Source organism: Lissotriton helveticus, chromosome 1_1, assembly GCF_964261635.1.
Source record: "Lissotriton helveticus chromosome 1_1, aLisHel1.1, whole genome shotgun sequence".
Classification (NCBI taxonomy): domain Eukaryota; kingdom Metazoa; phylum Chordata; class Amphibia; order Caudata; family Salamandridae; genus Lissotriton; species Lissotriton helveticus.
Genome location: NC_136057.1, coordinates 1,103,603,910 through 1,103,630,344, shown reverse-complemented (window position 1 = coordinate 1,103,630,344; position 26,435 = coordinate 1,103,603,910). Strand labels below are relative to the sequence as shown.

Sequence of the window (26,435 nt, the reverse complement as noted above, 5' to 3'; positions counted from 1 at the left end):
TCGGCCTTGTTGAAGACGTGGTGGGGGCAAGGGTCGGTCGGAGATCCGGAGTGGATGGAGTTCATCGTGCGGATGGTGTCTTTGGTGCTGATCGGGGTCCAGGCGCGGAGGGTGCTGGTGGGGGGCGGTGGTTCGGTCGTGGCGTGCGTCAGTTGAGTGCTGAAGCTGTTGTGTATGTCCGCGATCTTGTTGTGGAAGTAAGTGGAGACCCGATACTCTCAAAGCTACGGCAGGAGTGGCAGGATGACCTGGGCATAGAAATTACAGAGAAACAGTGGACATATTGCTGTTCTGTAACATAAACCATTTCGCAGACTGGGTGGTACTGCTTGGTACACTTTAAATACCTTAACCGAGTATACTACACCCTGATGTGACTACTTACATATGGGCTAAGAGGTGATGATTGCTGCTTGAGATGTGGAGTCGAGGGGGCTGGCTTTGCACACCTGGCTTGGTTCTGTCCTGGGGTTTGTCTTTTTTGGACTGCAGTGTTTGAAGTGTTGCAAGATATTGTGGAGGTACTGCTGCAAGAGACAACACTGGTAGCTTTATTGGGATATGTTTGTGATCTGCCAAAGAAATCTCAATGGCTGGTGGTGAAGGGCCTCTAATTGGCGAGACGGAGAATCGCTATGCGATGAATAGAGGGTCCTTTGCCAACAATGTCGGAACAGCACACTAACATGTCCTACTGCAACACAAAGTCAGACACCTATAATGCTCTCATGCCGATATGCAATAGACCACGGAATATATGGGGCCATGTCAAGTGTACTCGATTTACATGTCAGTTGTTGGTTATGAATGCGTTGATGTAGAATACAATGGGAGAGCAAGGGAAGGGAGAGGTGCGTCCATATCCCCTGTGTAATGTATATTAAACAATGATGGAGGAATCCAAACTATGTGTGGTACTATCACTGGTAGGCAGTGTTTGGGACCCACTGGGTTTGTTAAAAGACCCCTCACACACCAACCTGGTTGGTGTCATGCTTCATCATTGTGGTCCCAACCGGGTGGCTGAATGTGCTACGACGCCCGATTACAGCGGAGCTGGTATGGTGCAGAAATGTGATGTGGTGTGAATGTGATGTGGTGTTCCAAGCGGGTCTGCTCTGAGACAAAAGGTTTTCAGAGGAGCGAACTCCTCCCGAGCCCCGAATCGCCCACCCACACTCAACCATAGTGTAATTTTTTTCATACGTGCCCCTAATTACGGTGATACGCGGTCCACACACCTTAGCGTGGGTGTAGGTACTCATTTTCCTGTTTTCACTTTTCACGTAGCACCACATCTTTTGCCACCCACTTATTTTCACGGTCCTGAAAAAAGCCCCTCCTACATATCCCTGCGGGCTGAAACATGTAGACCCACCACATAGCCAACTACAAGATAATCAAATATTTTTTTAGTTGCATCACACATACCTTTTAACCATATTCGGAGCCGCCAATAATAAATACGAAGAGGCAAGGATTCTCAGAGATATTTTAATTCACACCACATCACATTCATGATGGGTTCGCCCATCATTGTTTAATAAGATTGTGTTGACCGTTATGGGAGAGACAGGGGTTGACTAGTTTGAATGGTTGAGTGGGAGCTGCTCATTAAGTGGATCTACGTGATGCTGTACATGTTCAATAAGAACGTTTGTAAACATGGATGGTGTGAGGATCGGTGTGAGAATCGGACGGGATAGATTAGGATACTACTGGCAAGGTATGTTGCAAACATTATGACTGTGGGAGTGGCTCCACTATTATACTTTTTCACCTTCATGCTCCACCTGAAGAACATGTAATTGCTCTCCTTACTGATTTTCTAGCTACTTACCCTATGCTATAACTGTATTTACGTGGCTGCCTTATTGTTTGTATGTGTACAAAATAAATAAAGTTTTTAAAAAAAGAAGAAATTTGTCAGATTTCAAACATTATTGTAATAATTGTTTTAAGCATAGAAAGAATTGAAGTGAATCAGAAATAGGATACATTCATTTTTTATTTACCACATGCTCTACTTTTTCTGATCTGTGTCATCGAGAATATTAAATTGCCTGTTTGGTTTGGTGGCCTCCTGCATGAGTTCGTGCAACTGCCCAAGCTGCTCTTCTGTGAGGTCCTCAAGTTTCTGCTCTGGGAGACTATTTCCAAAGTGCACATTTGCCACTGGATTGCTCAACCTCTCTTCGGCTTGTTGGGCCAACAAGGACGCGTAGGACTCCCATTCCTTCATGAACCGCCTGGCTTCAGTAGGGTTTACAGTTTTATGCCTTCTAAATTCATCCTTTACATACTGATCTCCTAATGCTTTGAGGTCCAGGGGGAGTGCTCTGTGCAGCATCAGGATCCTCTTGTACAGTGACCTCACCTGGAGCACGTGCAACATTGGAGTAGACATATCACACAGCTGGAACTGGCAGAGGCACTTCTGTGTTCCTCAAAGTCAGAGACTGTACTGCAATCCACAGTCAAGTGAGTTGAAAGCTTCAGAGCTGGCTGTACAGCGCTAACTGCATTCGGTAATTACTGCAATAGAACAATGTTTGCATTTAAAAATTTGCATTACTGTGCCAGGAAACATCATCCCTATGTACATATGTGTAATTAAATGACAAGTGGATGTGGTAACACAAGTTTCAAAGTCTTGAAAAAATTACTATTTTTGTCTTCTTAGAGTACAAGTTACTTACCTTCAGTAACGTAGTATCTGGCAGAGACACAGTCTAGCCGCAGATTCCTTAACTTTTTAATTCTCCCCAGGTGCCAGTCTGGATCCGTATTTTTTTTTCCTGTACCTCTGCGCGCCGTGGAATGGTGTCGTACAGCTCCAGGATGACGTCAATTCCGGTCATGACTTCAGTGAAGCCATTAGTCCCCTCCGGCGCGCGGACGTCAGTTTCTTCTGTGAAAAATTCCGCACCATAAAACGGAGCCACTCTAGAAAATTGCTGTGGAAACAGTGTGCCCAAAAATTATCAAAATCTTTTAAAACACCAATTAAGAACAACATGAAGTGGTATGCCAGTACCATCCAAAAGGTTTAAGGTAAAAAAAAACACATTCATCAACGATGCTTAGGCTACGTGAAACCCTGCACCCTGAAGCAGAACCATACTTAAAAAGGAGAACAGCATCCACTCTACAGACCACTCACCAATGGATGTGAGAGGTATGGCCATCACAATATAAAACCCATGAAACAACTACAAAATATTTGTTAAGTCACCATTACGTGAGATAGTGACCACTGACATACAAACCAGTATTGATACAGGGTATAACCCCTTGTCTCATAGGTCTTTCGCAGAGCGGGGAGGATGGGCAGGGCGTTAAGGAATCCGTTGCTAAACTGTGTCTCTGCCAGATATTACGCTACCTAAGGAAAGCAACTTATATCTGATAGAGACATCTAGCAGAAGATTCCTTAACTTTTGAATTAAATACCATAGCTATACCCACCAGAGGTCTGCAAATGAATCCTACAACAGTTCTAAAGAGAACAGCTGGTCAAAACCAACAACTGACTAAATGTACGCAGGAATAGTGGGAAAGAGCCTGGATCTTATCAGTACCTATGATCACTATCCCCGAATATATCAATAATAACCCACCCTATAGGCCCGAAAAGATGTATTCCTGAGGGAAAAGGGAGAAACCCCTAAATAACCATCTGACAGGTATCAGATGCTATCATCTCCCCCATCCCCCTTTCCCCAGGGGGAAAGAGAGCTTGTGGACCGAAAGGGTCAAGAACAAGACAAAAGCCTTGTAATCAGTATTCTTCACATAAATAAAGAAATATCAGCAAAGAACCATTTTGATAAAATCCATAAAGAAGGACTTCCAGGACTCCATTTTACTAAGATGAATAAACTCAATACAAAACTGTAGGCATAATCGGTACACCATGAAAGGAGAACAATAATACTTCCCTGGTATAAAGAACATTTGCTAGAACAAAATGACCACCAAAAGGTTACATCATACATTGTAAAGATGTTAATAAAAAATGACACCAGACAGCTTTGAATCTAGTATAGGTTTATTTAAATATGCCAATGTATAACATCGCCACAAAGATGTGTGTGTGTATATCTATCTATCTATCTATCTATCTATCTATCTATCTCAGGTAGTATCCACCAGAGATTCAGAGTGGCCCAACAACTCTCGAAATTTTGCTAGCCAATGTCTCCTGCCAGACTGCAAAGATCTACAAAGCTTGTCCCCGCATGGCCTTCAGAGCCATGGCCCGGCCGTCTGAACATGACCTCGAGTCATGGACACTTTGAGGCACCAAAGGGAAACGAGTAAAGAAGTAACCACATCTCACACTAAAAACCTTTTTCTGTTTTCTTCCTCTATTTTTTAGTTTTTTAAACCAAACATGTGCAACACATGCACACAGCCATATATACACTGTATACATAATGGTGAAACAGTACTGAAAAAAAAAAGTTCAAAACACTGTATAATATTATTGAAAAAGGTACCGCACCTAACAACAAACCACCTTAGGTGACAAGTACCAAAAGTATCATAACCACAGGTAACATGGCATTAAGATAATCCCTCCCATAAAGCTGAACACTTGCCAGCCAGCAGCAGGCAAATGCAATCTTACTTGTGATCCAAAACAATATGTGATTGTTAGTCAACCGATACGTACGTACATTCATACATACATTTATTTCACACTTCTTCAAGAAGCAACAGCCATGATTTCTCCTGGACTGTTAAGTACTAAAAAGAAAATTAGATACTTGCCTCAAAAAAACAGTATTATCTAACTTTAGACAGAAACACATATGCAAGAACATTGTAGGAAAATAATAATAAGACCTTCTTATCCTAGAAGATCTCCTATTATGTAGCGCACGACTGAAAACAGTCAAAACCGTTTCAGACACTGCCTCTAAAATAGTCTTAGGTATTGAGCTTACATCGCCGTGCTGTGTTCCAAGATTGAACAAAGGAATTACCTATGCCCTCCAAGAAAGGAGGGAGGCACGAACTTCTGTATTCCAAAGAATACAATTGTGGTGTTCAAAAATCGAAACACTCATAATACATATGCAGTCCGCTCAAAAAGAGAAAATTAACTGCACTGAATACCCTCGTTAAGAAAAACCAGACGAGAGTGAAAGGTACCACCGAAGAAACATAATGGCTAGTAGCCCACCATAATGGCCCCTAAAGGGCATATAATATAGTCCAAGAAAGACCATACTTACACAAAAAACAAAACCGTATACCAGGAAAGGTTTGAACTCTTGAGACTAAGCTCCTCATCATAATAAAATAAAAGAAGAAAATGGCTATGCAGCTGCAGGCACCACCTGGAGAAAATAGTCAAATCCGGAGGCAAACACTCTCAGTACGAAAGAAGTAGTGCTGAATACTGCAACACCACAAAGCACAACAGCGGAGGCAGTAAATAAACCTTTACCCAACTTAAAGATCCACGACTGTGGCTGTATACAGGGGAAGGAAAATACCTGAAAAGGCCACACTACAAGCGACCAGCCATGAGGCGTTGTAATGCTGAATCCGCACGGCTGTCAAACAAACACTATCAAAGTCATACTGACCCGAACAGACTCGAGGAACCTCAACTCCCGCAACAAAGCGTGTCAGCAAAGAGCAGCAGAATGAGCTATGGCTGCACCAATAGAATCTGTGGTGTAAAAATGTTTCAGACTGAGTCAACTCAGGCAAAAAAGAAGGAAGCCCGCAGAACAGGGTACCCCTATCCACGCAAATTGAACAGACAATGAGGAGACAGGCTAAGGGTCTGCCCCTCGCCGACTCGCCCAAAACCTGCATTGGACTGCATCTGCTTGGGCTCCAAAAAGATTAACGCCATCAAATGTCAAGTCAATCAAGACAGACTGGGCAGCTTCTGAATACAAAGATGCCCGGAGCCATGCGTGCCAGCGCAATGCCACAGCAAACGCCATGGCCCACCCAATGGAGTCAGTGTAATACATTCCACACTTGATGAGCAGTCTGGCTGCCTGGCAACCATCTGAAATAAACTGATGCAACTCACCCAGGTTAGCCTCGGGGAACAAGGGTAAAAGATGGTCTAAAGACTCCCATAAGGTATGGAGAAAATGTCTGAGGACGCACACCGTACTAGTAGAGCGTAAAGCCACACTATTAGGTAAAAATCTGCTTCCCGCAAGAATCCTGTTCCCTGGACTCTTTATCAAGGGTGGAATGAGGGAGGTTCTCTTTATCAGGGGACGTCGTAATGGCCTAGACCACAAAGCTGTGGTGGGTTGGCTGTCAAAGAAGGCAAGAGGAGCCACCAGGGGCAGGACTGTATGCGTGGGCAATAATGCGGTCCACTGGCACACCTGACTCAGGTTTTTATTCATGCTCCCAATAAAATGTCAGTACGGGCCTCACAAAAAGGGAGCACCAGCTCCAACACCCGACCGGCTGGGATGAAGGACCTCAATAAGAGGGTCTGTAACCTTTTCCACAGTAGGCAGGTGAGATGCAAGACATCAGCCACTTCCTCAAAACCTCTGCCAAAGAGGAGCTGGCTTCCGAGGCACGGCCAGGAGGTGACAAAAGGGAGGCAGCAGGGGACAAATCTAGCCCGCTCGCTTCAACCAGCACCGCAATACCGCGTTCCAACCCAGAAGGGGCCATTGGCTGCTCCAAGGGGGTCATCTCCTGACAACTTTCCCCTAACAGGCTTTATGGATCCTTTGCAGAAATTACCGGTGCAGCAAGCGATCCAATGTCCACCTGGGTTGGAGGAGAGACATCAGCCGGTATCTGTGCAGATATCTGGAGTCGCAGCAAAGCTGCCTCTACAGTGCACACCGACTCCAGCTTGGAGTCTACCAGCTCTGCAATGACAGGCACCGTAAAGGCAACTGACATCACGCCAGAGCCGACCAACATAGTGCCGGAGTCGTCCAATGCCACCAGTGGCACCGAAGGACCGTGCACCAGCACCTCAGAGTCTGCAGCTGGAAATGATGCCACGGGCGAACCTGCCGGCAATGATGCAGTTATGGGCCCTATGGGCCCAAGACCTCCTTGGGGCCCGCAGCCGCTCCATAGGGAAACAAAGGCCCAAAGACCAGATTGAAAGCTTCTGCATCTGCTTCCAGGCCGCCCTTGCTCCAGGGAAAACCAGGAGGCTCAAGAGTGATCCCAGTGCAGGAGTCACAGCACTAGGGCGAGAGACACCTTTGCGATCCACATCGCGAGTCAAAGCCACCATAGAGGGCCAGACCTTTGACCTCTTGCGACGCCACTTACCGTGTGATGTCGACGGAGAATGGGAACGTTGCTGTTGACCACGGGGTGAAGAGCAGCGCTCCCTGGAACGACCTCTGGCATGTGAGAAAGACCCACGACGTGAGCTGGAAGTGCCTGGACAGAGAATAAATAACTTGCATGCCTGTTCTCACCCATTAACATACATCATTGTAATGTCTAAACGTTAACGTCAGACTCTCACACCCCTTAATATATCCAGATGAATGTAATTTATCCTCCTCCAGTAAATAGCGCACACTTCACAGAACCTGCCTGGTAGGCTTACATCTCTTCTGGGAACTCAAAAATTACACAGCTGTGATAAGCCTTAAACAATGTGTAGATGCAAGTGTCTACGCTTAACTTAACCTCTTCTCCACCCAGATGAAGAATATCTGCCAGGCCCGACAACACTTGACACTGACTGGTGTTAGTTACCACAAGCTCATTACCATCTCAATGTGTCATGAGGCACAATACACAAGGGCCACCTAAAGAAAGAGGTTATTTTTGCCTCAGGAAGTTCCACGAAATTGATACAGAAGTTCTGAGCACTGCAATCTACTAACATACCAAACTCCCCAACCTGACTGAAGATTTATCTGCCAGAGTCTCACATCACAATGAGCCACTGACAGCAATGCCCCCTTTAGAAATGAGGTCGCATACAAAACGTTCATGCCAATGGCACTCTGAAGAGCTAAACATCTGAGCAGCTAAACATCTGAGCAGCTAAACATCTGAACAGCTAAACATCTGAACAGCTAAACATCTGAACAGCTAAACATCTGAACAGCTAAACATCTGAACAGCTAAACTTCAAATAATCTAGATTCCCTCAGACAGGAATGATCGGTCAAACACAACATATACAAGGCCGAAAGAACACACAACATTTAGTCTCCAACTAGATCAAGAATATGTTTAACCTACTACAAGATAGTATGTCACGGCCAGCTGAAATCCCCAAATTTACAGAGATTTGCAGCAAACTAGCCAACTTTCCCAACAAGTGCCAAGACACTGATTGGACTGGGTTTCCTGTCACCATAACATATTTTAAAATACTGGACGTTTCCCATGGCCCACTAGTGCAGAGTGGCTCCAAGAGCTTGGCAGGTGTATCATGGAGACCTGTATACCCAGTGAGAGGTTGCCTCTACAAAAATGCCAAGATTTGGGACCCATGGCCATCTCACTTCGATCTATGCATATGAATCACATATGTACAATACTCAGAATAAGACCAGCATGTGTATTGTAACAGAAATGTTTACTTGATTATCTGTGCGCCAGAGATGTATTAGCAGCACCTTATTTAACATTGTATGAGATATAAAAAAGGGAACAATCGCCAACATCAGAGATGCTATTGAAAATTAACATAAGATAGCGTTGCATACTGAAATGAAACAAAAATCCAAAGCCTTATGATATTCTTTCCTATTCAGACAGTCCCTTTCTATATGAAGTCGTAGCCAATGCTAAGACATCTATGACCCCGCTGTTACCCCTTTAGCAAAATAAAATGTACTATGGATGAACATCATCAACCTACCCGTAAAACAAAGTACAGCACAGGATTACTCAGAGAGGTCATGTGGAGCCCATTTAAAAAAAAATCCAGAAGCAGCACTTCTGACCCAAGTAACAACTGACCCACCACCAGTCTCTCAGTTCTAGCCAATCTCCTCGAAAATAGTGACAATTGAAAAAATGCCTGTCAGAAAAAATACTAGTCAGTGACTAATGCATGGCAATGGCACAGAAAACACCACACTGGAAAATCTGGATGGTTTTTCAACGTCCTAGACAGCAGAGACAGGTTTCCTCATTCCTCAGCATTTTCCTCAATATGAAGGGCAACAGATTGGGGTTTGAGGACTCAAATGGTTCTACTCTCATTGCAACAACTGGAACATGAATCCCATATAGGCTATTGCTGCTCTTCTCCATACCTGGCAATAAGGTGTGCCTCAGGAATCCATACTTGCTCCCTTTTGTTCAATCTGTTTGAGGTCATCAGAGCAGCTGGGACACTGCCTTGCATGAAGGACCTTTTGGGTGAAGATGAGGGGGCTCCAGGACGACTCAGGGAAAGTCACTGCAGGGTGTTGGGAAGCATCGTACGAATTTCGGTGAGCTTTGAATGGTATATGAACAGAAATCCTGAAACTCACGTTTATTGACATATAAAAGGAGGCTGCAGGCCAGTCAAAATCTTGCTGTGCGTACACAAAAAAGCTGATGGCAGCGGGATGCTACTGGCACGCCATTGAAAACAACAGACTGAGTTGGTGAGCCCGCTTAGATCAAGTATGAGATTGAGCACTGGAGTGAATCCAACTATATAGAACTGGACAGGAGGATTGGCTAAATGTCAGGAGAGTGTATTTTCTATCACACCAGGAGCGCCCAATTCTGCTCTCTACTCCACTGTTGCTCAAGATATGTAGCACTAAGAAAGTTTCGGGTCATGCCTGTCTCCCAGCACTCAAGGCCTTAAGAATCGCAGCCTCACAACAGAACTCAGCAGACTCATTCTCCCAACAGAGAATTCCAGCATTGCCACCTGGGAATTAAGCAGAGGCCAGCGGCTCCCTTTGGAATTCGTATTACAGGACGTTATCGAGGCCCAGTACACAGCAGGACATTGACTGTCTGCAGCAGATCAACGCTTTTCTCTCCTTTCAAGTCAACAACCAGTTTTATAGGTTACAGGTCTGGAACAAGTCCTCTCCAGCACTAGAATCTAGGTAGAAGGCTGGGGCTGCTTTTCAGGTATGGTTGCCACCTATCTTACCGGAGTTTAAAAATGCAGCAACGGGCGGGTAAAAAAACGGCCTGGTGGCAATCTTATTTTCAAGAGTTTCCTTAATCAAACAAACACAGTTAAACAGGTTCTTATGGCCTGTTTTCATCTAACCAGCATCCTTGTATTTTTTCACCATTAATGGTGTTTGCCATGATACCCAACCTGGGGAAAGCCCTTCTTAGCAAAAAATGTTTTTCTCCAGGTTTGTTTTTCTCCATCCTTATGGCTTCGGCGCAACTGTTTTTATCAAGTTGTCTGCCATCACCCACACTTCCTAATGCGCATATTTGCCCCAGCTCTGCAATATTTAGTTTCTTATTTTAGGGTGCTTTCCCCAACCTCTCTTTGACCGTGTTCCTTATTTCGTTCACTCCACTCTAACCATCCTATCGCCTTCTCTTTTTGTTGTTTTTTGAGATGACTGGTGAATTTCCTTTCCTTTTCCTCTTTCGATCGGCCTTCCACTAGGTTACCCATGATCCTCTCACTCAGAAAATATCTTTCTATTCTCTTCATGTTTTACCCAAATGTTCTTGCCATTTGTATTCTTTTAGCTATTCTAACATTTTTTAAAGAAATACAGCTGCCCCAAGAGTTATATTTTTTCACATTTCAGCACTTCTATGAAATGGAGTTTCACAACTTCCTATGAGTGCATGTTGTAGAAAGAGAACTATCTTTGGTGGCCCCATTAATTACCGAATGCTGTGACTCCGGAGTCAGATGTGTAACTTGTAGAAATACCATGCCAGTATCATGATTACTTAAGAATGCATTTACATTCTTAGTCTTTCTAGCGTTGCTAAGTCCCCTGACATTCCATGCCATAATTCGGAACCATTAGCACTTTAGTCTCACAGACCATGTGAGAATATTCCAGGGTGTGAGCTTATATGGTGGCCTTTTCGGGGAAGTGTCAACCGACCCATGGCCATCTAGTAGTATTCTTTTAGTCAGAATCCCTGTGTGGTAAACTCTTCATTTCCCACCCTCCGGGTACCCACACAGATAACCCAAATTGTCAGTGAATTTGACGGCGTGGCTAAGAAGAGCAAAAAGATGGACGCAAATTAGAGAGCTCTGGCTGCCTTCGCCCCATCCATAAGCTATCCTGATATCACTGGGGCCCATCCGGTGCTCCTGAGCCCAGCTATGCAGCCCACAAAGAGCGTGGGGTCAAGCTGGATGACTCTTGTACCCTATGGAGAAGCAAGGTGCAACACGAACAACAGCAATCGGACCGATCCAAGATGGCAACCAGCATGGGAGAAGCCAATGCCTGAACTGAAGGAGGAGAGATTCCCCCGAGGCGCTTCAATCCCGGGAGCCCTGCGGACCTCAAGAATTTACCAGCGACTGCTGGCTTCAAGGTACTGACTGGGGACTGGCGGTGGGACTAAGGGAGGCCTGAAGCTCCCTGCACTGCTAGCAGGCCAGAGCGTCAACCCAGTCTGATGTTATTGCTGCCCTACAAAAGCCTCAGGCAAGGCTGAGGTTTATTGAAAGAGGTTCCCAGGTGGGAGAACAGCTGTGTGGGCACCCTGGGTGAGTCTCCACCCCGGGAGACTTTTATGAGCCAAGCTTGGGCAAGGGACTACACAGGGACCTCGGAAATCACATGTGGATTTTGCCCTCCACTCCATTTTCTACCACCCCCAGTAACACATAGGGGTTGGAGTTGGCCCCTTCCCCGGCCACAGCCACACAACACACGGAGAGGCCCATCCGGAGGTGCACGCGACACCGGAGGGGATCTTGTGACTGTCGCCCCACATTGGTCTTACCAGATCGACCAAAGTCCATGGAGGTGGCCCTCAGCCGGGCCCAGACAGCACACCTGCCTCAAGTACTTGACACAGAGCAGCAAGGGATCGCACGAACGAAAGGCAGACCCTCGATGAACTGGATTGTATTCTGGAAGCCATAAGTATCACCAGGGTAATTCTCTAAGGCAAAATAGACAGTGTCGCGAATGACATGAACATTCTCTGCGATGATCACACCAAACGCTCAGACAAGGTGAAGGTTAACGAGACTGCCCTGCACAGTGTGTGCCTGCTGGTGGATGAGTTGAGAACTAAGGTCTTGGCCCTTACAGAAGAGATAGACCTACTAGATAAAGGGGCAGAGAATGTGGAGTGCCATAGTAGAATATAAAATGTACGCATATTAGGTCTCCCTGAAGTAGTTGAAGGCAATGCCATAGTGGACTACCTCGAAAAGTGGATGCGAGATACAGTTGTCCCCCAGGGGCTCGCTCAGTTCTTCATCCTAGAAACGCTGGGCTGTGTACCAGCAAAACATCCGCCGCCGGGGGCTCTGGTGTACCCTTCGGTGACCAGATTACTCAACTATAGGTACGGGGACACTCTGCTGCAAAAGGAACAGACTGCATGCCCCTTAGAAGTAGAAAACAGTCTGGTGGCCTTTTTCCCCCAGACTAAACTTTGGCTGTCCAGCTTTGGTGAGTCTCGTCCACAGAAGCAAACAGGGCACTCAGAAAACTTGGTCTCCAATACATGCTTTTATTCCTAGCAGGGCTTGAACTCATCATGGACGATCACTCGCTCTTCTTTGACTACCCTGTGGATGTGTGGGACTGGACTGAGCAACAACAGAATGGACTGGATGGCACAGAGAGTCAACACTTGCCCTGACGGCACAGGTGCTGCCATAAAGTTCGATCCGAGGGGGGTCGTCCATCTAAGCGATAGATGGCTCTGGGAGTGGCAGTTTTTTAGGCGGTGAGTCAAGTGGGCCGCCCGCAATGCCTGGTATCAAGGGATCGTATGTGGGACTCATCTTGTGATGGCAGGGACTCAGATTTGGCTTTAAGGAGTCCTACACAAGGCATGAACTTGACTCCATGCACAGCAGATGATATCTGACTTCTGTCATTCTGATATTTGACATTGTCACCAGGGGTCTAAGGAACAGAGGGAAAGCATGTTAATCTGGTCCAAGAAGAATTGGAAGAGTTGAGGACTGTATAGCTGGGTAGAAACCCAGGATGGCGAGTGTAAGGTGGCTACAGCATATATTGATGTATTGAAGCCCGCAGCCACCTACCAGTCTTCCTTGAGTGTTTTTGCCGTTTGAGCAAAATTGCCACCATATGGATGATTATTTGAGATTTAGCTACCTGACCGTAGTCAGTGCACCCTGGGAAGTGGGAGTTGTGGATGGGTTTACCAAGTTAAAGTGGCAAAGCACATTCAGGACGCTACATCATAGGCAAACATTCATACATGCAGGGTGGCCATGAATGGAGCTTAACAGGTCTGTGACATCCACTGGACCTCATATGCCAGGCTGGCTTACAGTACTCCGGAGTCTTTCCTGGCTATCAAATGACACTGATGTTACCTATTTATACCATTATTGGGTAGTGTGTTAGAGGCTTGCATTCTGCCACAAAAAAGCACTGGGTATACTCATATTTGAAACGAAGGGGGAGGACTTTGCCCTACTCCAGGAAACACACTTGATGGGGAATGAGATCACCAGCCTACAGCGGAGACGGAAGGGACAGGTCTTTGCTATAACTTATTCCTCGCTTTGCCTGCGGAACATTGATTTGGATTCGAGAGAGGGTTCCTTTTAGGTGCACTTTACAGGTGATAGACAAAGGAGGCAGGTACACTACCAAACAGGGGGTACTTGATGGGCGCTAATAAATCTTTGAAGTATATATGTCCTCATCGTAATCCACATACCATTCCTGGATTCCTTAAGGCCACTTTTAAATGACTCTGCTTTGATGGCCATAATACACAAAGGGTATTCATAAAAAAGACTTTGGTTCTCTGGAGAGGGTTTCCAGAAGCTATTGTACCCCACAGAGCAGTATTTTTCCCATGTGGCGGCAAATCCCTTAATTGCGCCAGACTATAGGGCTTTTTGGAATTGCCTTGTGTTTATACTAAGATCTTGCTGGTGGAATTTTTGCATAATGTGTAATAATGTTGTGTATTATTCATGATTCTCCAGTATTTTCACATCACAATGTTTTTGTTTTGAAGCACTTTATATGTATCACAGTTGTTTTGAATTGAAAGTGTATTTAACTCTGACATGTGCCAAATGGTTACACAAATGTGTCAAACATGATAAAAAATATGTGATGACAACACTTAAAGCTTAAGAACAGAACAGTCTAAGCTTTGGTCTGCCTAAATAAATAGCGGTTAAAAAAATTGACAGCCAGGTTGTTCTCTTTTTTATAACTGTATTCATGCTTCCATAGCTGGCGTCTTCTTGGACGAAAACCCCTTCCTTTTTTCCTTCATCAGGTGTTAAGCAGCACAAGCGCAGTGGTGGCAGCATACTGTGTAGTGATCAATAGATGTAAACAGGACCTTTTTACCCTGTGTCACTAGAGTTAGACCTGCAGACTCAATCACCTTTTTAAAAAGTTCAGCTGCTGTGTGCTTAACTTACCTTTGGCCTTCATCAGGTAAGTGTGGAATGATTAATGGCGCAGGAGTACTGACTCTGCATTAATTGTATGTGTGCCTGGGAAGGGTACAGTACAAGGATGGAGCAGTACTATTGCAGTAGTGTATGGTTAGTACATGTACTGGGTGTATATAGGCCTGAGAGGCATCCAGTACACGTACTGCTGTGCAGTGTGTGAACAGTGACAGCATGTGCTTGGTATATGTGTGCTTGCGTGAAGTACAATACATGAAGGGTGAAGTGCTGTGCAGCGTGTACATAGTGTGTTGGCAGAGTGTTTGTTTGTAAAGAGCACACCCTGGTTAAATCATCAGTGCTGAACAGTGCGTGCAGTTTGATTATGTGTAATGAGTGGGTGTGTACAGGTACGGTACAATGCATAGAGGAAACAGTCCTGGACCCAAAGTGTTCTGTGAAAGTACACAGAGGGAGTGGAGTGTGCCTGCAATGGCACAAAGTAAGGAGGACCCCGAGTTCCATTTTGGAAATCCCAGGCCTAGAGAATACAGACAGATTTGTGTATTGCTGCATTAGGGTGAATTGGTGGGGACACACTGGAGGGAAGGAAGAGGCTCCCTTTAAATCTCAACAGAAGGTTCTTTGAGTCAGTGATAGACCTCAAGGAGAGGGCCTGGACACATCTCAGGAAGGGAGATGGGGCTGATAAGAAGATTATAAAGAGTAGGACTGGGGGTCTGAAATTAACCATTTGATGCACATATCACTGTGCCCGACATCCTTGTGTAAACTCTGGTCACTCCCATGAATGATGGTGTGGACAATCAGCTTCAGAGTGGTGCCTGCTGTGACAGACCTCTTTCATGGAGGGAGATGAAAAGTAGAAGTGCCCACTTCACAAGAAGCAGAACCACAACATAAAACTTTAAAGACCCAGACCCTAAATCACATTTGGTGTCTGGAAAAGGGCTAGAAGAAGGGGAGGTTGAGTCCCCATAATGCGTAATCTGCCAAGGAGCTAGACAGGCTGTGGGAAGAGGGGAAGCTTTACAAGACTTCTGTCTGTGACCAGAACGGGGGCCAAGGCCTCCTAGTCTCCCTGCTGGGTGAGGGGACATCACACAGGGAAACCAAAACCACCAGTACTGAAGCACCATCGCAAGCATGCTTGCCAAGACCAGTGTACCGTAGGAGGAAGAGGAGAGCACTGGAGGGAGTGAGGACAAATGGAAGGCCCTGCCGAGAGGAATTCTGAATGAGATGTGAGCAGAGCGGATGTGAGAAGATCGGGTCATTGCCTGTGTGCAGGAACAGTCGGACGACCCCCGTATGCAAGGAAAGGGCTGCAGTGATCTCAGTCGTGTGAAGTGCGCCATGCACAAGGCATCAGGCCTTAATCTTCATGCCGCTGTAACCCTGTATCCAAGAAGGGGCCACTGGTTAACTTAACGGGGCTGGACCCTGTTTATGGCGACCCACTGAAGATTTTGAGCAGATAGTGAACCACGCGGCAACCCTTTATGCCAGCTGTCCAGGTTGTGGCCCAGACAAGAGGATTACTGCCGTGACCAGCAGGTCTAGACCACCAACTGCACTCAACTTCTGCTCTGAGGATTGCGGACACCGCTCAGGATGTCACACCCTAGCAGGAGCTCCAATCAGGAGCTAGGGAATTCCACTCATCTCCCTTTTTGTTAGGGAAAGAGTAACTTCTCTTTTGTTACAGCTATAAGAAGGGTAAAAGACGGGATTTCTCAGTGCTCACCTGGCAGTCGACACAATATTTTCAGTTTCATAGGTAAAGAGTGGTGCACACAAAGAAGGAATGTTTACCCTTCATTCACATTTAGGAACCCTGAAAGGAGGGTCCTGTACAAAATCAAATAAACCCAATTGGCACACACTGTTTACAAGTTATATATAGTTGTTTCCACAATACTATGCTCATCAAGTAATGAGTTTTTTAAGATTGTGCATGTAAGTTCGTTATTCCAAATCTTGGACTCCACAAGTCATTTATTATGGTTGTTCACACAGCATGTTCTTGCCAGTAGCCAACATGTGTTTCGTCGAATATACCGAATTCATCAGGGCTACAATTGTTTAAAAAAAATAACAGTATAGGCATTCCTAGCTTGGGATTATATAGTACATTACAAGGCAACAACCATTGCCACCACCAATTATCATGAGTTTTCCTTAATGCAGCCGATCATAAAACACAATGGTATACATATATTTATATATATGAGCAGGCGTGCAAACGGTTAGACCACCTATTGCTTGTGTCTATCACAGTATGGAGTTTGTCAAAGAAAACCTGTCAGAACAACAATATTTTGTTTCTGTTAACAATGAAAACCTAGAATTCAGGAAGGCTGTGAACACATGACAATTATTTCTTGCTCACGTCACGTTAGAGAATGATACCTTCATGGTAGCCTAACTTACATTTCCAACAATCGATCACGGCTATAAAATTTGTAATTTCTATTTGGAGACAACTTTGAAACTCATGATTTATATCCAATGCGTTGGCCCACATACAGACTGAAAATCCACACCGTACGCATCAATCTCAAGCATCACGACAGCCACCAGCAAAGACGGTAAGTATACACAAATTCCTGACTATGGGCATGACTTAGAATTTTGTGGTGGGTTACTCTGTCACAAATTTGACAGATTTGCTGTCCACCTTATTACAACTGGTACTTGGCTAATAAATTATTCAAAATCCTCTGCATTTTGTTATAACATGATATTTAGGCCTCTGTTTGCTTTATCAGTTGTTTAGGAGTTGTTTAAGCAATTCTAAAATACGTTTGAACTGATTCTGTCTTAGTAGTTGGTTCAAGTTTATATTTACTGGTACCAAAAATACTGGTTTTGCCCACTTTTTATGTCTCGCCTAGGCAGCGCATGCGCCGTCTCTCCGAGACATCAAGTAATCTATATGTTGGGTGAAACTCCTCCTATTACCGGGTAATATCTCCTGCCGCTCGCAATTTGTTTAACGTTGGCATATCTCTTGTTAGCTGGGTTTTTACTGGCTGTTGAGCTGATACGAACTTCTGTGTAGTCCGGAAACAGCAGCGCCTAACTACTGTTTTCGGCCGCTTTTGTGTTTGATGTGTGTTTGAGGGGAACTTTCTTTTACGTGTCCTTAATCCTTTTCACCCTTGGCGGAGCCCTCTCACTCCTGCAGTGCAGTGTTAGCTTTACACACAGCTGTACATAGTAATTGCTTAGCTGCTTTTAAAGGCCCCACTTTCCCTTATTCCCAGTTATTTTCTGTAACTGCCTTGGGAATCCCGCTGCTCATCAGGGCTTGTTTATTTAATAACACTGTGCACCCTTAACAATGGTGCCTGCCACGCGCACCCCCGTCTGGCACCATGCTTTTATGCCGCGCTCGGTTTCTTCACTAGACACCAAGTCCCCCCACCAAGGCCTGCACACCGTTCCCCCCTCTTGTGTACATAGCGTCTGCTTGCCACTTGTTATTGAGGGGCGTCGGTTCCTTTTCACCCGGAGCTGTCCTTATTGTCACCTTGTGCCCCGGGCTCAGCAGACGGTTGTGCAGAGCAGCATTGGGGCATTTAAAACAGTCAGCCTTACTAGTTTTAGTTGATAAAGGGCGGAGTTTACGGGATGACAACACTAGCATGAAAACGCCCCTGCTGAAGCTTAGAAACAGAGACCCCCCCCATTAGAGAATAGTTGGCGTTCGGTTTCCCAACATCAGAGATCGGCATTAAAAACAGTCATTCCTTATGGCATGTTTCTTACAAACCTGGCATTTTTAATGTGAACTATTTACACTTCATAAACACAAAAAAAGTAGAAGAGGAACTATTTACAACTTGCCCGTATCACTAATTATTATGATAAGTGATTTAATTAAAAAACGGCCCATTTTCAGGAGCTGTCTGTTTGACTACGGAAACGACGATTTCCTAGATTAATGTGGCAGCAGTTTTATTTCTAATTTCCTTAATGTTTAGAGTAACATTTGATGTACATCTATGAAAGATATGCAAATAACTTCCAACATCAGGTTTAAGGCATGATGTGTGATGACTGTTTTAATAAGAACTTGTTTTTTCATAGCAATTAAAATAATCACCATTAAATAAACGTTCGGAGCCCTTGCCGGAAACCTGATCTGTTCTTGGTCATTGATGACCACGAGGTTAGTGGGGCTGCGAGCCGGGAAGCAACCGGCTGCTCTGACAGGCAGGGGCGTAACACAGGCCCCTGCATCCCCCGCAGTGCGGGGGGGGCCCTCAAGCTCAAGGGGGCCCCCTCAGCACTGCACTTCGACCTGAGAGCTCCTAATAGAGTCCAGAGGGTGGCCCTCCACGTACCTGGCAGGGGGGCCCCCCTCAATTATCGTTACGCCACTGCTGACAGGGTTAGTATTCGATCTATTTCAGTGTAGCTGTTTGTATTCGAATGCTTGTGCCAAGAAACCGAGGTTTGAAACAACATTTTTAGAAGAGGCTTTAGCAAACATTATAGACGGGAAGGCTTCACCTTGCATTACAGGAACGATGCTGCATGCGTACTAGATTCAAGGCGTTAGCTTGCCTATCAACTACGCATTAACCTAGTGGCCTAATGGATTGGGCATCAGTCTCCGGAGCTGGAGATTGTGGGTTCAAGTCCCATCTGGGTCGTTTGTTTCAAATGTTTTGGATCATATAAGGAAGATTTACAATACTGCAGGCTGTGCTATTCCCTTTCGTATTAGCGCTGCTATGCGGAAGAAATAAGGATAAAAGCTATAAATGAAAGTTATCTTCTTTTATTTGGTGTAAATGTTGGGAAACGCATTTCGTGAATCTTTAATTTATATAAAATAAAGTAACTTTATTTGGAAACGTATTCCAAATGCAGAAATCAACATGTTTGTGTGTGCGGAGTTAGTAGCCTGGAGTCCAGCGACACGGCTTCAAGTTTACATTCAAAGCAGAGCTTCTTCCTTTGTGATTTTTAAGAATATGAAGATTTGCATACAATATACAAGCATTATTACTTAAACCAAAACGAAAATGTACATCTGCTTGTCTATGAGTGCAAAGCAGTGACTGTTTAGAGACCATCACCTAGTCTACATTTAAAGCTCTATCCGCGTATTTGTAAACATTTAATCATTTATTTACCCTGTGATAACTGACGTGTACATCGGTGATGTTCAAATAAATATAAACAAGATGAATAATGGACTTTATTAGGATGCCATGCGCCAATAATGTAATGTATATTTTGAGAAATATGTCATAGTGCATGAGGTTTGAGATTATGTGTTTGTTTTATCAAAGCAGCTCCTGACTGCATATGCATTTTACACAAACATCAATTTAATGTAGTCACACACAACAGTGAAAACAATGTAAATTTTTTTTTTTTACTTAAAAAAATACATTTTCACCACAATCTAATGTGCAACTGAGCATATAAATATTTGAAGAGGGAAAAATGGGTAAACAAACGTGGAGCCTGATAATTACCCTTTATAGAGTAATGCCTGCTTCAAGGACACCGCACACTTTTTTTTGTAGGTCTCGCCAACGCAGACCGCATGCGCTGCATAGGACGGGGACCTCTTGGAATCAAGCAGCTTTTTTGTCCAAAAACGTGCACGTTTTACATTGCTTTCAATTGCAACGCGTGCACGTTTGGTGTTTCCCTTGCGGGAGCGAGAGGCGCCATCTGTTAGCAATTAGCGCGCTCGCCCCTGCGTGTCCCTACTCTCGGCCACACTCCCCCCACCACTCCCACTTGTTTACCGAGCGTCAGTTAACCTGTGGGCTACGACGAGAGTGAGACGCATTTGTACTTGTTATAAGTATAACGGAAGCCCTGCTTCCCGCTGGATGCATCTTACAGACTGCAGTTCCTTTGGGTAGTGCAATTGGGAACTTCCAGCCAGAAGCAAGCCCTACTAGTGGTGGCTGCAGGGGTCTCATCTGCCCTTGCTCCTCCCGCCTTCGATGCCCGCATACCCTGTTCCCATGCCCTCCCCGCCACCCCTCCAAATTCGACACAGAAGAAAAGTGAGAATCGGAGATGTGGTGACACACTGTCTGACACTTCACTGCTGACTGTGTGATTTCATGATTCATTTGTCTAAACATATTCACGATACGAGGGGAACCTCGGAACATTGGGGAGCTTGAATGAAGGATTCCTCCCAGACAGCACGCTCTCGCTCTAATAATGGAAAACAGAAATCACTTCCTAGAAGTGACTCCCCTACATTGGCGAGTGACCATAGCTTCCAGTTCCGGCGGATCGGCTCAGCCTTTCATCCTCCTGGTGTCCTTGCTAGTGAAGTTTAATAATGCACATTCATAAAGCGCATACAACAGAATGAGTTATGTATGGGCACAGGTAAACTGTTAATATCACAGATATCAATGCTCATCTATCGACTTCAGAAGAATGTAGGGGAAAATTTTCGTACCTGACTTGATTACACTTCTGGTTTGCAGGGGTAACCGCGTATAATTTAATGTTACACGAGTCATGCTAAATTCATAAAATGACGTGACCTCACTAAGAAGCATAATTAAGCGCCATTCGTGGCAAATGTTTAGCGCAATCACATATGAATAACACAAACACTTGTGTTTTTTTGTGCTGGTTTTGTGTGAAATGCTGATGTTCCTTTGAATGTAACTACAAGTCATTTCACGTACCTGTTCCAAAAGGTCATGTAATTAAACTGGCAAGTTGCATAATGGTATATTAGCGCAACAAATTGAACTCCCCAGTTAAATGTCAATCTGTACCTGTTTCGCTATTTTATTTGGAAAATGTCAAACTATTGCCACTAATATTTTGATTTGTTTAACTGTTCTCCGCACTACATGGCATTGTTTTTTGGGTAACCATCTCCTTCCAGGTCATTGTGGTCCCTTTCCAGTTCTGGAATTACATATGGCCAACTAATGCATTCTGGATATTGTGGCCTTCTTTTAATTGGACTGTCCTAATTAGACTAATACACCTGAAAATAATAATTTGTAGGAGACAAGTTCAAGCCTGAAGGGGGTGTCCGTAATGACCCTGAGTTAGATGGCCACCCCGTCCTTTTTTTGGCTACTTCTGAAGGAGTTGGGTCTCCATGAAGGATAAGGTCCGATGATTTCAGAGGGCGAGCCCGCTGAATTGAATGGTGGTGACCGGTTTATAGAGGAGCACAGGTTAACAGGTGGCTGGATTCTTTCGGGCCTATAGGTGGAGGGGAGTTTAAGTTTGGGTGGCTCCACACGAGGGCAAGTTGAGTGGTATCTGTTGTCATACCGAGATGTCGACATTTCACAATGCAGGAGGCGGGTCTAAGTGATAAACAGTGCGACAGGCTCAGGAGTCAGAACTCTGACTGACACAGCTCAGTGCCATTACGTCACAGCCTCCTCTGGCTGAAAGGTAAAGTAACGTCCTCGTAGCACCGTAGGGGCAGAGGAAGGCATTCATGACCACCAGAATGTCCAGTTTTCTCTGGGCCTTGCTAAAAATGGCTGTCGTCATCAGAGCTCCTAAGGCCGTGCCAGAGGTGAGCTTGAAGTTTAATCATAGACAAGTGCTGGATGCCAGGGCGGCCCGCATTTCCTTCCCTCTGTATTTTAAAAAACTCGCCTCTGGTGACATACCTGGTGTGCAGCGAATGGGAGGAGGTGCAACGGCACGTGCACTGGCGGGTGGCTAGTGGGGTGGGGTTCTTTGATGGAGTGGGGCTGTGGATAGAGGACAGACGGGGTGGATGGAGGGAGAATAGATGCAGGAATAGATGAAAAACAAGCATTGGCATAGCCAATAGGTCGCGCCTTTGGGACATTATAAGTGTTTAGCCATGCAATAGTTGATGTTGCACCAAGGATATTGTGCTGCATAATTAAATACTTATAAGGTCCCAAAGGCGAGACCTATTGGCTATACCATTGCTTGTTTTACTTTAATGGTGAGCACGGCGCCCGCTTAATGGACACTGCACGCTGCAATACTATAAGTCTCGCTTTTGGCGAAGTTTGACCTATTGATATTGTAAATGACAATGCCTTTTAATATTATAAAAGGCATTGCCATTTACAATTGCCAATAGCTCAAAATCTCGCAATTGTGAGACCTATTTCATTGTACATGCTTGTTTTTATTGAGAAGAGTGTATAAAATATCAACCACTGGACAGGAAGCAACCCTATTACCATGCTTGCCCCAACTAAGCAAGGCCACATTATGAAACATATACTGAAATTCTACTCTCAAATGTGTGACACTTCGAATGACTTTCTCCCAAGTAAATCATAGCATTGACATTACCGGACTACCTCCTTGTGAGTTTTCTGACACCGTATTCAGACATATCACAAAACAATCCACATATGCCTAACACACACCAGAACTATTGGTGTTGCTAATACTTGACAGCAGTATTAGCTCAATGAGTAATAACTAGAATTGAAAATGTTTCAAGTCTGAGAATATTAGACTGTGAACTGAATCTTACTACTAGTGTCTGTGGAAAGGTTAGTGGTCTTCAGGTTGTCTTAATCACTCCTGTTCTTCCTTTCTGACAGTTTTCCTCTGCTGTTTCTCACTTTGTTACCCACTTTCGCCTTTTTTACTGCTCACGTTTTTTCAAATCCTCCATCTGCATACCTCACACGTCATCTACGTCCTCTTCACCACTGCCTTTTCACTCTCCCTGCATGTACTTCCTTGTGTCACTCTCTTAGCCATGCTCTCTCACAAACAAACTCTCTCTCTTGACCTGTAAATACAGCATTTTATTTCCCTTATTAGGATTTCAGTTTCACAAAAAAATATACTTATAATTGGCACCCGTGTTACTCTGCCGAGAGTCAATGCATTGGATGAGTATGTAGTCAAAACAACTTTGACCCACCAACAGGCACTGCAAGAAACTTTCCCTGACTTCAGCTTCAAATCCAGAGCTCTCAAATGTGTCCGGTAATGGAACTGGCCAATACTCTGAATATAGCCAAACACCTAGATGTGACTCTGGTCACAGTATCTACTATTCAAAAAGTACATGTTGCATGTAAAAAGAACAGAAAAAAACCATCTCGAAAAATCACATACCCTCAGGGAATGCAAGATAAAGTAAAACGTGAACTAGACTGGGGCTGCATCACTGACACGGATTGCCTTAAAGGAAGGGTTTACCATTGTTCTGTGTGCTCTGTCGAGACACCAATGGTTTGATAAGCGTGTGATCTGAACACCTTCATGAGCCACCAACAGTTACTGTGAGAAGTTTTCACTGACTTAATCCTCAACTCCAGAGCTCTCAATAGTGCTCTCTAGCTACACAGTAATCACAAATCGCATGAAAATAATCTACAGACACGTCTGGTAAAGCATGTACTTAGGGAAGGCAAAATGTAGTAAAATGCGAAATCTAAAACAGAACAGCATCTCTCACAAGAATCACCTGGTTTAAGTATAGAGAAATCGACATGGCTAACAGTCCCATCTGCAGACTAGCTGCACCGACCGGGAAGCTGCTCTGTGGCTTATTTGTCAGACCTAGAATCTTAGAATGGTGGTCTGGGCAGAGAACTGTGCGCCTCAAACGTATTGGGCCTCAAGGCGCAGAGTATTTGGCTGAGCACTGGTCCCGGCAGCATGCACCTTAAAAACATGCTCTCAAGATCTGCATGCTGCTGTCCTTGTGTGCCTCTCCAGTGACACTGAGGTTGCTGCTGAGACGTGCCAGACAAAAATTGAAACAGCCTGGGCCCAAAGTACGTTGCCAAGGAAGTCACTGTCACCTATGGGCGCGACGCACACTGCCTGGTGCATTGCAGAACATTTAAACAAATGAGCGCAAGACACGCTGAAATCAAAGCGCATCGAGCAATGCTATAAGGCAAATTTGCATGTCAATGCATTTTAGTGTAGTAATGCGGGGATACGCACTAAAAAGCATTAGAACCCCGACGCATGGTGCTTCACAGGGATTAACACAAACATGTTAACACATAGAAAAACCCACACTCTACCATTCATACAATTCAAAGAGAGCAGTTTCTTACCCCACCACTGGAAGTTCGTTAGGGCCTAGTCAGTGATGTGAGGTGCTATGGAAATGCTTCCGTACGATACCTTTATTTGTAGAGTAAAGAGATGACTGTGTTACAACCATTTCAGCCAATGACTTTTCTTTTACAAATAACAGTTTTAAGTGTGCTAGTTGAACTGTCTCAACGGAACTGAACCAAAGACTAAAACTGTCAGCATGTAAGCACGGCTTAATTGAAAAAATTAGGAATGACAAAATGCAATCGGGTGCCATGGAGTGACTGTAACACTGAAGTGCCCAACCTTAAACTCGTACGAGGGCATTTTCACAGTCTATATGGCCGCATGGCGACTAATTGAAAGCAAACTTTGGCAGTTTGTTGTTTTTAATGAACAGTACAATGAGCTGGACAAGAGTAAGAACAACGAATTAAGGAACAAAAAAAATCCGATTATTTCTCATACTGATTTTACATGGATTCGCCTTCTCCTCCATCCACCCAGAAAAAAACGAAACATTGAAAACATCTACATTGGTACCTTTAAAGCCGCAATAAAATCACAGTTCGGTTCAAAGGGAAACCACACAAGCTCAGACACAAATATGCAGCTATCATACCTCGTGGTTACAAAACATGTTGAATGGGGTATTTCAACAAACAAGAACCCGTATTATAAACGTGGAATAACGTAAACACTAAAATGGGAAAACCGCCGAAAAAGGAACACCGCTCTGAGATCAAATGCGTCTGTTTGTCCATACAGGTGAAGAGATTGATTTCATTAGGTTGAAGAATAGTCGATATAGGAATTCCATCGGACACAATATACCACTTAACAGAGATATTACAATGCCCTGTTAATTCACACACTGATCTAATAATAGCACGTTCTCGTTCACAGTCAAGCGTACAAGTCACAACCAAAAAGACTGCTGACCTTGCCTGCGCGAATAGGCTATTTACAATGTCTGTTTGCTTCCTCCAGCTTCCGTATCTATAATAACCACACACAGGACTGGCTACTCTGCTGACCAATCAACAGAGTTTACTCAAATACCAATCAGAAACAGCAGCCAATGGGGCATCGGTTTACATCTCAACCTAGTAGCTTCTGTGGCACTGTAGTTTTCTTCTTGCAGATTGGTCAGTCATCTCTGCAGTTGCTCTGACTGAGGGATTGATCCGCTTATATTTTGATGGGGGATGTTGTAGCTGAGTGTTGATCTCGTTTCAACACATAATCGTGTTTTCCACATGGAGGAGAAATGTACGCATTCTACCGCTCAGTATTTCCAAAGATTTACAGAGAACGGAATTTGGGGTGACAAATGGACGCACATTACCTACACCTCTTAAAGTGTACCCGGTATTAATTAATAAGTATCATTTGTCTTTCATATTTATCGTCATGACACACCATTTAGACATGTAATAGTGTTGTAAACAACAGGTGTACAATGTGACTTTAAGTATATTGTTAGGCTAGATGCAGAATTATGACTAATCGCCTTTGGAGTTTAATTCTAGCTGCAAAAAGAATTACACGAAAACAACAAAGTGGAGGCTTCTCTTGCACCATAAATGTGAAGTACACTCTAGATAGCAAGGCCCTTATTGTAAAGATGCAGGCTCCACTCCAAATAACACACGTGGGGCAGTATGAAGAGAAATACTATTTATTGGCCAATTATACCCAGCAGGAGAGCGCCGAGCGTCCAGTGCTCTCCAGGTTCCTTCCCCGACTCACATTCGCGCTGCCGCCTACAAAATGGCCGCCTCGCGCGCTACGTCACGACGTAGCGCGCATCAACTAGAGCGCGACACTACATATCTCCCCCTTTTTGCCTGACAAC

General features: G+C 44.6%; 2 protein-coding genes across 7 annotated transcripts in view; both read right to left on the bottom strand.

Annotated features, from left to right (window-relative positions):
- BBS10 (Bardet-Biedl syndrome 10) overlaps positions 1-25,600 on the bottom strand; it is a 66,084-nt gene extending 40,484 nt beyond the window's left edge. Inside the window, exons 1-2 of one of the 4 annotated variants that reach the window (XM_078678404.1) lie at positions 25,520-25,572; positions 24,595-24,664 (exon numbers count right to left, since the gene is read on the bottom strand). The gene's annotated coding sequence lies outside the window, so the exon portion shown is untranslated. Of the gene's footprint in view, positions 1-2,699; positions 2,816-24,594; positions 24,665-25,519 lie in introns of those variants that run through there. The other 3 variants (XM_078678376.1, XM_078678395.1, XM_078678384.1) reach the window with 3 other exon arrangements.
- SDHAF3 (succinate dehydrogenase complex assembly factor 3) lies at positions 1,991-25,606 on the bottom strand. Of its 3 annotated transcripts, XM_078678434.1 has the most exons (3): positions 25,520-25,572; positions 24,595-24,664; positions 1,991-2,535 (listed from the first exon to the last, which is right to left on the bottom strand). In XM_078678434.1, the coding sequence occupies exon 3, from the start codon at positions 2,405-2,407 to the stop codon at positions 2,024-2,026; it is 384 nt and encodes a 127-aa protein (XP_078534560.1). In that variant the 5' UTR covers positions 2,408-2,535; positions 24,595-24,664; positions 25,520-25,572; the 3' UTR covers positions 1,991-2,023. The 3 variants fall into 3 exon arrangements, with proteins under 3 accessions (XP_078534560.1, XP_078534551.1, XP_078534543.1); XM_078678425.1 differs by lacking the exon at positions 24,595-24,664 and having other exon boundaries at positions 25,520-25,606; XM_078678417.1 differs by lacking the exons at positions 24,595-24,664; positions 25,520-25,572 and adding an exon at positions 2,700-2,836.
- Positions 25,607-26,435: the final 829 nt, after the last annotated feature.